This window comes from Eptatretus burgeri, chromosome 2, assembly GCF_056783735.1.
Source record: "Eptatretus burgeri isolate ZD-2024b chromosome 2, Ebu_testis_v1, whole genome shotgun sequence".
Classification (NCBI taxonomy): Eukaryota; Metazoa; Chordata; class Myxini; order Myxiniformes; family Myxinidae; genus Eptatretus; species Eptatretus burgeri.
Genome location: NC_140962.1, coordinates 73,684,439 through 73,697,090, shown reverse-complemented (window position 1 = coordinate 73,697,090; position 12,652 = coordinate 73,684,439). Strand labels below are relative to the sequence as shown.

Sequence of the window (12,652 nt, the reverse complement as noted above, 5' to 3'; positions counted from 1 at the left end):
CCTTTCTTCCCTTATCCTCACTGTAATTCATGGACCGGTATTTGTGTGTTTGTTTATCGGGTTACCACTCCGACAGTTATGGGCCGATTCCATCCAGACTTGCTACATAGGATCAGCATGACCCCAACTAATGTATAGGTGTGTTTTTATCTTTGCCAGTGGTCTTGGGGGAGGGATGGGGGAGGGGTGGTGGAAACACAAATTCTTTGTGTAAATTTGTATCGTGTAGCGCCACCCTACAGTATTCCTGTCCCCATGTTTTCCAGTGCAGTGAGGTGTTTTGAATTATAAGCAGTAGCTATGTTTTTGCTTCATGCACGTAACTTCATGGGTTGTTGTTTTTTTGCCTAAATAGAGAGCTGTCAGTTGCCTCCACACCGCTCAAATAAAGGTATGTGTCAGAAGAACGTGTTGCATGCTTGAAACAAGATCGCCCACAGGGCAGGTACTCTACTCGTCCATATAAACATTGTCATTGGAGTAAGTGTGCTTAAACAGTTTAGACTCCAATCCAATGACTCACGCTGGAGCATCTTCACGGCGACATTGAAGGAGTTTCCATCAGCAGTACCAAGTACAGTTGCCTCAATGACTTGACCAAAAGCACCAGAACCTAAAACTCGGCCTGTACAATCAATGAAAGCATCCAAAATGAGTCCCCACGACACGTTTTGAACATGCATTAGTTCACTTCCAGATTCAAAGACCTTGATAAAATGCTGCAATAGACTAGTCAATGATATATACAGTATCTCGACATTCATGTCTGGGAATGTCTCATTGTGGTGATATGTGAAATAGGAATACATTTCAAGAGCAACAATACACAACCTATATGACAACTGTTTTCAGAAACTTGGCTGAGCGATTATAAATAAGGAAGTATGTGAGAGTCATTGAACAAGTGATTGTCACCAAGAATCAGGTTGTCTCGGGGTATCTCCCAGCGACAGTCGTATGGCAGGTTCCGTGGATCTATATACGTGTAGGAGTGGCCAGGTGCATCCACTGAAATGACCTGCCATCGGACCTCGTATCTTGGTCGCTGCAGAGTGAAAGGAGAAAATACATACAAATAGACAAAGATGTGGAAATCTTAGTGGACAGGTAGAGATAGAGATCTTAATCTTAATGGAAGTGATGAATTGAATTGGGATGCAATTTAAATAGTAATTGTGAGGCAAAACAGCAATTTCGTTGGCAGGAAGACATTGATGGAAAAGATGGGTTTCACCTTCTTCCACACAGCAAGTACAATAATGGCGACAGCAGCAATGCAGATAATTGGAACGAGGGTGGAGACAGCCACTGTCAGGCCGAGCTGTGAGTCTGCAGGCAGAATATAAGGGACAAAGATTTAAAATCAGAACACACGAGGTTTGAGTGCAGGCTGGGTTAAAAGAGCAGCAAATTGAATAAATGGTGAATGAAAACACACACACACACACACACACATATACACACACACACACACACACACACACACACACACACACACACACACACACACACACACACACACACACACACACACACACACACACACACACACACACACACACACACCTTGGATAGGGAGCTCAACAATTCTCTCATCCTCACGCAGCACATTCCTTGCAACACAGCGCACAGCAGTTGGTTGTGACAACTTTTTGAAGGTCAGCGTGCTGGCCACGCTCCGTTCTGGTTGGTTCCAGCTTCCAGAGAGGGTGGAGTCAATATGACTTTGACCCACCAGTTTTCCTCGAGCAACGGATATCGAGGCACCGCTTCCATGCATCGTGTTGTTCGTGTACACAACCGTCCACGGTCCCTTTCCTTTGATACAGCTAGAAAGCAAGATAGACATGATGGATTAAGCTGCAGAAACGAGGAAAATATATGCAGTGTGAGTGTTAAACCAATTTCAACGGTTATTGTACACTCGTGTCGCTAAACAAGTCATCTATTTTTTACATACACATGGGGAGTTGCTGAATTTAGAAAATTTGATTTGAGAGAAAGCAATGGAGGGGAGGGGGTGATACCAAAGAGAAAATACCAGAAAGATTTTTGAGAAATTGGTGGGGGGGGGGGTAGTTGGGCAGGAGAGAAAGGTTCCCATACATCCCCCTCTGGGATATACACTACCGGTCAAAAGTTTTAGAACACCCGAAATTTTTCCAGTTATTACTGAAATTTAAGCAGTTTAATGTTTCAATGTACTCTGAAATTAAAGCATAGAACAAATAAACAATTGCAGATAAAAAGGAAATCAGGAAAGCGTTTTGTTGAACAAAATTTAATCTAAAATTTTGACTCATAAATGGAGCCACCTTTTGCAGATATAACAGCCGAACATACGCACGGCATTCTTTCTACAATGGAAATCAAATATTGTTCAGAAAGTTCTTCCCAACACTGTTGCAGAAGTTCCCACAAATGTGTTGCAGGTTGCTTTGCTTTCACCCTTCTATCCAGTTCATCCCAAACCAGCTCGATGGGGTTTACGTCTGGAGACTCTGCTGGCCATTACATGATTTGAAGCCTACTGTCTTGTTCTTTTCTTCTAAGGTAGTTCTGACATTGCCTGGAGGTATGTTTTGGGTCGTTATCTTGCTGTAGGATGAACCCCTGACCAACTAGGCATAGACCAGAGGGTATTGCATGTTGCTGAAGAATGCTGTGGTTGCCCTTTTGGTTCAGGGTGCCAGTCACTCTGTGCAAGTCACCAACTCCAGATCCAGCAAAAGAGCCCCAGATCATCATGCTTCCTCCTCCATGTTTGACAGTTGGTGTCACACACTGAGGAGCCATCCTTTCGCCTACTCCACGGCGTACAAAAACCATGCGTGATGAACCGAAGATTTCAAATTTTGATTCATCGGTCCATAAGACCTTCCAGTTTTCAGTCGTCCACTAGCGGTGTTTCATGGCCCAGGCAAGCCTCTTTCTCTTTTTTGCCATCTTAGCAATGGCTTTCTTACTGCCACTCGACCTGTCAAACCTGCAGCTCGAAGTCTTCTCTTCACAGTTTAAACTGAGACTTCCTTACTTCGACCAGTGATAAGCTGTGCTTGAAGCTCTGTCCTGTGAACCGCCTATCACGCAAGCTGTTGTCTTCTGATTGTCTGAAACTCGTCTTCTGATTGTGTTGTGGCTTTGGGTCTGCCAGACCTCTTCCTATCAGAGTTTCCTCCAGTTTCCAAGTGCCTTTTGATGGTGTCGGGAAGTGTACTCACTGACACCTTGGCTTCTTTGCAATTTCTCTAAAGGAAAGACCTCCACTTTTAAGGGTTATAATGGTCTGTCTGTCTTCCTTTGTTAATTGTCTTTTTCTCGCCATTATGAAAGCAATATATTACTTCCTGCAGTGCAATATTGTTGTGGTGCCGGGTTCGGTGGCGAGGACGACTGCTAGATGGGGCAGTTGTTAGGCAGTCTCCCACCGGACTCCCGGAATTGAAGGTCATCGCTCCGGATAACTCCAAAGCCGATGGGTCGCTTAATCGACCGTGGTCGCCAATATTTTGATGGCGTGGGGTAGGGTTTATTTGTCTATTCCAATTTACCTAAATACCCACGCCGTCTAACTACCGGGAAGCCACACCCTCGGCAGGCTTCGTCTGAACTGAGTCGCTGTTACCGACTCAGATCCGGCGTAACCGAGCGGGAATTACCAAAACCTGCCGGTCCAAATAGCAATTTACGGCACAAGCGGTCTCACATTCTCAAGCCCGAACCATACTGGGTCGATGAAAAAAAACACAGACAACGAACTGGAACATTTAACAGTTATTTATTTACAATAGGCAATTGGGAGGGAAACACAGAGCAGACTTAATCACGAATATAAATGCAGGCAAATGTACAATGGCAATCACTTAACAGTTTTACTTACAGACTGGCGCCACACACAGACACACACACCCAAAAAGAAATGGAGCCGGCTGGCCTTTACTGGACCCTCCAGCCGCGGAGGATAGGCAAGCAAGGGGTCAGAGTCTGGTCGGGTACCTGGCCGCCTCGTGCGGTCTGGCCGACCCGCATTTGTGAGCTCGGGGACCATGGAACAGCTTTACGACGAACTAGGCACACCAAGGATGGTGGGACTTGAACCCACAACCAACAATGTACCAGGCACCAAGGATCAAGGGCGAAGAGACAGACGCCAGCCAGCACGATTCAACCAAAAGCGAGACGAGACCCCCTTCTGTCAGGATCGCGCAGTCAATCCTCATCTCCTCATGCTGGGTCGAGGTATCCGGCTCTCTGGTAACTCCCCCTCTCATTGATCGGGGGTGGGGGGCGTTGGGTGATCGGTGTCCTCTCCTCATTGGACGAGGCCGCCTCTGATTAGACCAAAGAGACATTCTTTCTTCTCGGGGCGGAGCCAGAGCTCCGAGGCGCCTTTGTCATCCCCGTGTCGACAGGGGAGACATTCTTTCTTGATGGGGTGGAGTTGGAGCTGAAGCAATCTCACCCCTGATTGGACAAGAGGAACATTCCATCTTGCTGGGGCAGAGTCGGCTCTGAAGTGATGGAAACTCCGTCTGCGTTCGTGGCCTTGAACACGTACATAATGGAGCTAAAGGAGTGGAGGGATTGATGTAGAAAACTAACTAGAAAAAAACTCGCAGCGCACACATTAAATTCCCATTTGACATAAGGGAGGGATTCTAACTATCCACATATACTTAATGAAATAACTAAACTTTGGGTCAACTGTATGTGTGAATGCGAATGGTTTCCAGATTCGTAACAATATTGTCCAAATAATGCTTCAGAAGGTGTAGCAATACAGTCTGTTCCAACACTGCTTTTATACAGACAGAGGGTTTGTAACTAATCAACAAAAGTTGGGACATCTGTCGGAATTGTTTGAATCGACTTTCAAGGCTTAATTTACTTCCATTGCTGCAGAACAGCTGCAGTTGCTAGCCCATTACTTGTTCCCTGAAAAGGGCCTTTTTTAACAACTCTGAAATTTCCTTAATTTTTCATTTTTTGGTAACCTAAACTTTGCTTTTTTAACCTCTGGCAGTTTACCGCTTAGCTTTGTACCATTTCAGGTTATTCACTGGACTTGAACTGCTTAAATTTCAGTAGAAACTGGAAAAATGGGGGTGTTCTAAAACTTTTTACGGGTAGTGTATAATGGCATTAGGTTTTTCTTAAACTGACAAGGGTGTCCATTAACAGATTCGATCTATCACCAAGAAGAAAGAAAAAAGGCTCAAAAGGCCATTCGGCGGCCATCTTGGATTTCAGTGCAACCGATAAATAATATGTATTTTTAAAAATCATAACGTTTTAACCAGATGTCGTAGAAACATAAATAATACCACTTTTCCAGTTAATTCTGGTTTGATAAATCGTTAAAAAAACATTATTTTAGCATTTCAAGGCCATTATCAAAATCGAGAAAAACCTTCAAGATTTGAAAAAAGTTTATGATTTTGCATCACTTCATTAGAGATCGTCAAGTATTTTATTACGTCACCTTTGTCAAAATAATATCAATATTGCTGATAATGATTACTTATTATAATTTTTTGCAAGGTTAAGAGAAATGAAGATGAGCATGAATAAATGCTCTGAAATATCAAATTATATTATCAAGCTATTTGTTTCCACCGATATCAACTAGACCTTTAATCATAATCATCATCATCATCATTATCATCATTTACACAACCAAGATAGGTTAACACTTCCTCAAAGTCATTCACTCCATCCTCATCATCTTCTTCCTCATTCTCTTCTTCTTCAGAATGTCCACGAGACTTGGAGGCAAGACCGGCCCATCCGACCAGAGAGGCTTGAGATGACCATCATCTCCTTCGACCCATCCATGACTGGTGGCTCATGGAACATCAAAGATTGGGATATGGGACCACTTCCATTGGGCCACACGATACTTCACTCTTCAGATATGGGGCTATAGAGACTTTTTTTCATGGTGGGAGGTGCATCAGGTCGAACTTTGACTTGGAATTCAAGATCTCATCCTCTCCCACAATCTTCTTCAACATCAAAGCCCTGACCTTGTCAATCTATATCAGTGACTCGTTCTGTCTGGCTTCCTTATTGGGACTCTGGTGCAGCAATTGGTCTTTATTTTGATTGTGCTATGAGCCAATGGGCAAACGTTTGACAGAAGTTTATCACTCGAGTGATATTTGCCCGATGGGTGATGTTCCGCTGAAGTTTCATGGTGTGCTCCGAGTGCCCTTCTCGTTTACTTCGTAACTTTGTCTCCGACTGTTTCACCACTGTCTCCGACTGTCTTCTCTACATCCTTGTGGGCCATAAACATCATGCTCCCAATGATGAACGTCATCCTATCTGGATACAACATGGGCATTGAAGGCTCTTTGCATCATCACTTGTCAGTTCTTCCTTCAAGGCTCATTAGAGATCGTCAAGTATAAGATATGAAGGACAGATAAGTGCCATTTGCCCCATTATACCTGGACAATATCCACATGCCTGCACTCCCATATACTGCAGGTAATACTGACACAGCAAACCCTGAGCAGGGAATTTGGCCAAAGTGCCAGTCCATATTGACCAACTTTTACAAAACAGACAGGTCAGACAGATTTACAGTGCCTTCAGAAAGTATTCACACCCCTTAACTTTTTCACATTTTGTTGTGTTACAGCATTAATTTAAAATGGATTAAATGAAAAAAAAATTGTCACCGATCTTCACAAAATACCCCATAATGACAAAGTGAAAACATGTTCTTCGAAATATTTACAAATTAATTAAAAATGAAAAGCTGAAATGTCTTGCGTCAATAAGTATTTAACCCCTAAAGTCAATATGTTGCAGACATGCCTTTGGCAGCGATTACAGCTTCGAGTTTTCTTGGGCATGTCTGTATCAGCTTTGCACATCTGGATTTGGGGATTTTCTCCCATTCTTCCTTGCAGATTTGCTCAAGCTCTGTCAAGTTGGATGGAGAGTGTCGGTGAACAGTAATCTTCAAGTCTTTCACACAGATTATCAATGGGATTCAAATCGGGCTTAGGCTGGGCCACTCAAGGACTTTAACGTTCTTGTTCTGAAGCCATTCCAGTGTTGCTTTGGCTGAATGCTTGGGGTCATTGTCCTGTTTGAACGTAAATCTTCATCGCAGTCTCAGGTCTTTTGCACTCTGAAACAGGTTCTCCTCAAGGACTTGCCTGTATTTGGCTCCATTCATTGTTCCATCTGTTCTTACAAGTCTCTCAGTCCCTGCCACTGAAAAGCATCCCCATAGCATGATGCTGCCACCACCATGCTTCAAGGTAGGGATGGTGTTAGATGGTTTATGAGCAGTTCGGTTTCTGCCAGACGGAGCGCTTTGCATTCAGGCCAAATAGTTCAATTTTCATCTCATCAGACCACAGGATCTTTTGTCTCATTCTCTCAGTCTTTCATGTGCCTTTTTACAAACTCCGGGCGTGTTGTCATGTGCCTTTTTCTCTTCTCGGGAGTGGCTTCCATCTGGCCACTCTCCCATAAAGCCTAGATTTGTGAAGCGCTGCAGAGATTGTCATCCTTCCTGCAGGTTCTCCCATCTCAGCCAAGGAACTCTGTCATTCCATCAGTGCGGTCAGTGGGTTCTTGGTCAGCTCCCTGACCAAGGTTTGTGTTTCCCGGTTGCTCAGTTTAGTTGGACAGCCAACTCCAGGAGGAATCTTCCTAGTTATGACCTGGTAATGAACATAATGTGATGACACTGATGTAAATGTGATTACTCTCAAAACAAGGCTCCTGCCCAATTCATCATTAAGAAGCTAATGATAAAAATGGATAAAAGTCAGGATAAAAATGAGGTTTTATCCTGAGGAGTGCAAGTCGAATAGCTTTGATGTCTATTTTATTGAAATGCATATTTAAATTTTGTTGTACAAATCGAATGTTTCATGAAGAAGCTCTTAGGTTTGCAACAGCACTGATTTTTCTCTCGGAAATTCCATGATATATGGTACGAGGCCATGTATTTGTTACATATGTACGAAGGTGGGGATCAGACCGATGTGAACATGATCCATATGGTTGAGGGATGGGGTAAGGGAGAGGGTACACAATTGCATCATATTTGCATAACTTATCAAGAGATGATGCTTTCGTAAATATCTTGAACTACTCCATGAACTTTTAGTACAATTTGTAAGTAAAAATGTGGCATTTTTTAAAATGTACTTAAATCATCTAATCACGCAAGTTTTGAATTGTCAAATGATGCTGACCTGGGGATATCTGAGCAGGAATACCATTCTATGTCTGGTGTTGGCTGTCCTTTAGCCACACAAATGACACGGTGTGATCCAAATCCTGGCTTTCGGTGATATTTCAAGCCTCGCTTGGCGACATCTTCCAGGCTTGTAATAAATGGTGGCACTGTACAGCAGCACATGTAAATGGAAGGAGGAATGCTGAATGAGACGTTATGATTATTGTGCTTATTATATACATATTATTCGTACAGTCACAAGGAGAAGAAGGTGCCTGATGGCTGAGGAGTTAGAACAATGGAAGAGAATGGAGAAGAGGAGAGGAGAGGGTCTTTAGGAGGGTGAAAGAGGAGAGGAGTAAGAATAAAGGAGGCTATAGACAATGTATGGAGAAGGGCTATGGGTTATAGCCTACCGATATAAAAAAGAAATCTGCTGCTGTATAACTTATCATGACATCTGATAGAAATGTGATAGAATTTCTATCGGATTTCATCAAACTTTTTTTAAAAGTAGTACTGTACTCCCTTTTCAATGTACGATGTAGATTTCCATATACCTTCTCACAATTTTGGATAAGAGTATGCTCACTTTAGGATAATGCACTACAAGGAGAAAATCAAAATATGAGAAAAGGCCATTTGACCTTTCTGACTTCAATTATACTCCCATTCAAACACTCATACACAATCTAGATGCAAGACAAAGATAATCATAAGAAAAATGCAAGACAGAGATAATCATTACATTCCTTCCCACCACTACTTCTACTACTACTACTACTACTTTAATAAAGCAAAAAAGATGAAGTTCCTAAAACAAAAAAATCTTTGTAACTCCATCTTTCCATCATAATTTACCCCACCACCAAAAGTGGACAGAGGTTATGTTTTCACTCCTGTTTAGTTGTCTCTCTGTGAGAACAGGATATCTCAAAAATTGTGGACAAATTCGGACAAAACTGGTGTACATATCAGGTGTGTGACAAGGACGAATTGATTAGATTTTGGTGAAGATCCGGAAACTCAAATTTTTAAAAGTGAGTCTTCACCATTGAGAAGTAGGGTTAAAACGATATATTGTTGCGGAACCGGGTATCGGCTGCGAGCACGACCGCTAGGTGGAGCAGTAGGGTCGACTCTACCGAACACCCGGAATCTAGATCGTACCTTTCGGAAAACTCCGAGGGTACGGGTCCCTTACCGGACCGTGAATCGTCAATAATTCCACCACGTGGTACAGGGTTATTTGCCAATCTTCAAAATACCTGGAGATCCACGTGGCGAGTTACTGAGTATTCACACTCTCGACGGCACTCGTACGAGTCGAGCCGTTAGCGTGCCTGACCCGTGCGCAACCCGAGCGGATGGTTGCCGAAGTCCCGTCAGTCCAAATGTACATTTACAGCAGCAACGGCCTTTGTAATTCACCAACACGCGCCATGCTAAGCCAATGGAAGAAACACAGAAACGAGCAGATACATTTAACAAATGGGGTATTTATTCACAGTAATCGGGGAAACGGGGGAAGCATGTAAGGGCAGAGTTATCACGACTAATGGAGAATGCAAATTTACACACAAGCACTTAAACAATTCCTACTTAACGACGGGCCCACACAGACGCACACCCAAAAGAAACGGACCCAAAATGGTCTTTATTATCCCTTCAGCTCGGAGGGAAGTCGAGCTAAGGGATGAGAAAGTCGCAGGCTACCTGGCCAAGAGCACGCGGCTCGACGTACACACCTCCCCGGAGCACCAGTCAGAACGAACGGACCAAGGGCAGCCCGACGCAGACCACGCCAGCCACGAGACGAGATGACCCGGGAACCAGAGCACGCCAGTGACGAGATGCCTTTCACCCAGCCTCGAGAGATGTGTTTTGAACGGGCGCGAATTCTTCCTTTCTCGCTTGAGCAGATCCCCTGATTATTTGCTCTCTGTTCCTTTTTATCGCTATCGGGCGTGGTCCACTCAGGCATGGCCCGCTCTCGGGCGTGGTCTGCTCAGGCGTGGCCCGCTCTCGGGCACGTGGCCAAGCGAACCGGTTCATGACCATATTTGGGAATGGAAATCAGTCCGCTCATCATGGCCTGTTCTCAGTGGGTGGGACCAGACGCATTGCCTTATTTGGCACGCAGCCAAGAGAACCCGTTAATGACCATATTTGGGAATGGAATTCCATCCTCGAACAAATTCCGAACACACCCGCATACCAGCGAGCGTGCGAAGAATGCTGGGAGCAGAGGGTTTTCGCTGTGAGAGCGAAGATGGCGTTGTTGTTGTTGTTGGATATGTACTAGCCGTAGTTGTTGTGAGTGATGTAAAAATCCTAACTATTAAAATAACTCACAGCACATGTACATTTATTCACCCATTAAACGAGGGACCCATTAAACCCATTAAACGACCCTAACTAAAAAACACATACTTACCGATATAACTGTTCTATAGGGACTCTGAAAGTTAAGTGCTCATGGCTTTCAGATTCGTAACACTACCCCCTCCCCTTTTTACAGACTCATCCTGAGTCGTCAAATTTTCGTGTGACCAACATGTGTAAGTTTTCCCCTAGTACGTTTTACCTTTGGTTCCCTGAGTGCGACATTTTTTTATACATGTCCCAAAAATAAGTAACCAAATGCGCTGCGTAAGTAACAGACTCACACGGACAACTTAGCTACAATTGCCGGCGCTATGACAGACATACAGGTGTGTTATAAAATTATTTACAATCCTTACTTATCTATTTACACTAACCATGATCCAGGACCTGTCATCTGTGGGAAAGAGGCACGGCAAAGTTAACAGTTTGTGTGTGGGTGAGTGCTCAGCAGCTGAAGGTCAGTCGTCCTCAGGGCCTGCTCAAAAGGTCCCCCTTGAGTATTCCTCGCAGTGAACCTTCTTCTTTTTATTTCTTCCATACCCCCAGCTGCTGGAGGTAACTCACCCTAACACGGCAGGCCATGCGCCGTCCACAGGCCATTTTAAGTGGCCTTTATGCAAGAAGAAAGACGTGGCCAGGCTGCTCAATGCAGTCTCTGGCTCACTTGAATGAATGGCTGGAGGTGAACGTAAGAACACAAAAACGATGCACGGGCTGCACCAATGCAGTCCCCGTGTGCGGCTGCCTGCAGGGCAGTCTTGGCAAAACACACTGAAGGGATGGTCCGGGGGCACATGGTTAAGATGGTGACATGGGGCAAATGCAAGAAGGCAGCAGGCATGGGGTTATGGCCAAGGCAGGCAAATGAAGGCATGGCAAGGCAGATGCAGACCAGGCGATGCAGCACAAGCAGGCCGGCATGTGAAGCTGGGCGGCCTCCGGGATGGTCCGCGAGGTTCTGTGGAGGGAGTGCGGTGGTGCCAGCCGCTTCAAAAGCGGGCTCAGACCTAACCTACGGTCTCCCCCCAACCTATCGCCTTTGCCTGTCCTTGTCCATACCCACTCCATTATCGTTATCGGACCAGTTAACTTCCGATAACTCGATTTTTTAGTCCGATAATGTCCTTTAATTTTTTGTCCGATAACATTTTAATCGTTTCCGGGTCGCATTTCGCCGAACTAATTATCAATGTGGAGAAAAATGTACATGATTATAGATTACTTGTTTTACAAGATAATGCTGAATCAGGCCGCCGCGTGAAGAAAAATGGAAGAAGAAGTGAGGGCGAAGGAGAAGAAGAAGAGGCAGAAGAAGAAGAAGAAGAAGAGGCAGCGGAAGAAGAAGAAGAAGAAGAAGAAGAAGAAGAGAAAGAGTCAATGAAGAAGAAGAAGAAGAAGAAGAAGAAGCCTTGCAATGGCGTCTTCCTCAGCCATGCGGCTGCTCGGCTCTGCAGGTACTGGGTTCGGTCAAGGTTGGGAAACGTACAGATCGGTTAATTCAAACACAAGGACGGTCTAACCTTTGGCAGAGCGACGGACAATCGGACATGAGTGTCGAGGCGTGGAGATACCGTCGCGCCATGTTTGTAACTGTTCTTGGTGTGTTTGTAAGGTCGTGCCTCTCATTGTTGAATTAACGGTGTCTTCCTGTTTGTGTGCGCAGCGTTCCGCGGACCTATTCCCGTTGCTCTTTCGGTAAGAAATGGACATTAATTTGTTTGTTGGATTCACATTGTGTCCTTGACCCGTCCCGTTACGCCACGATGGTTAAAGGGAATCCCCAACGGAGCACCGAGGCCAAACACCAGTCTTGGTGAGGTGAAATCGACTTTAATAACACACACGATACACGTGCCCGGCTCGGCCAAACCTTCACGGTACCGCACCCCTGCACGGTAACCCCGTGCACCACGCTCGCACGACGGATTAAACCACGTACTCTACTGGCGTAACCACTTTTTTATTTATTTATTTATTATTATTTTTTTTAACGAGGTCATTTATCTACTATCATTCTTGGTGTTATAAATGAAGAAAGTAGGTGACAGTACATGA

General features: G+C 44.5%; 1 protein-coding gene and 1 long non-coding RNA gene across 7 annotated transcripts in view; one reads left to right on the top strand and one right to left on the bottom strand.

Moving 5' to 3' along the window:
* The window catches only part of LOC147032326 (platelet-derived growth factor receptor alpha-like), a 124,855-nt gene that overhangs the window by 61,671 nt on the left and 50,532 nt on the right, over positions 1–12,652 (bottom strand). For all 5 annotated transcript variants that reach the window (XR_015055113.1, XM_085869838.1, XM_085869837.1 and 2 more), the window contains 5 exons: positions 8,226–8,376; positions 1,567–1,829; positions 1,235–1,329; positions 916–1,045; positions 524–625 (listed from right to left, as the gene is read on the bottom strand). Coding sequence is in view for 4 of the 5 variants with exons in the window: in XM_085869838.1 (XP_085725964.1) it covers positions 524–625; positions 916–1,045; positions 1,235–1,329; positions 1,567–1,829; positions 8,226–8,376 (741 nt within the window). In the remaining variant the exon portion in view is untranslated. The remainder of the gene's footprint in view (positions 1–523; positions 626–915; positions 1,046–1,234; positions 1,330–1,566; positions 1,830–8,225; positions 8,377–12,652) is intronic.
* Positions 1–12,652, top strand: part of LOC147032327 (uncharacterized) — a 66,107-nt gene that overhangs the window by 36,066 nt on the left and 17,389 nt on the right. The window lies entirely within an intron of this gene.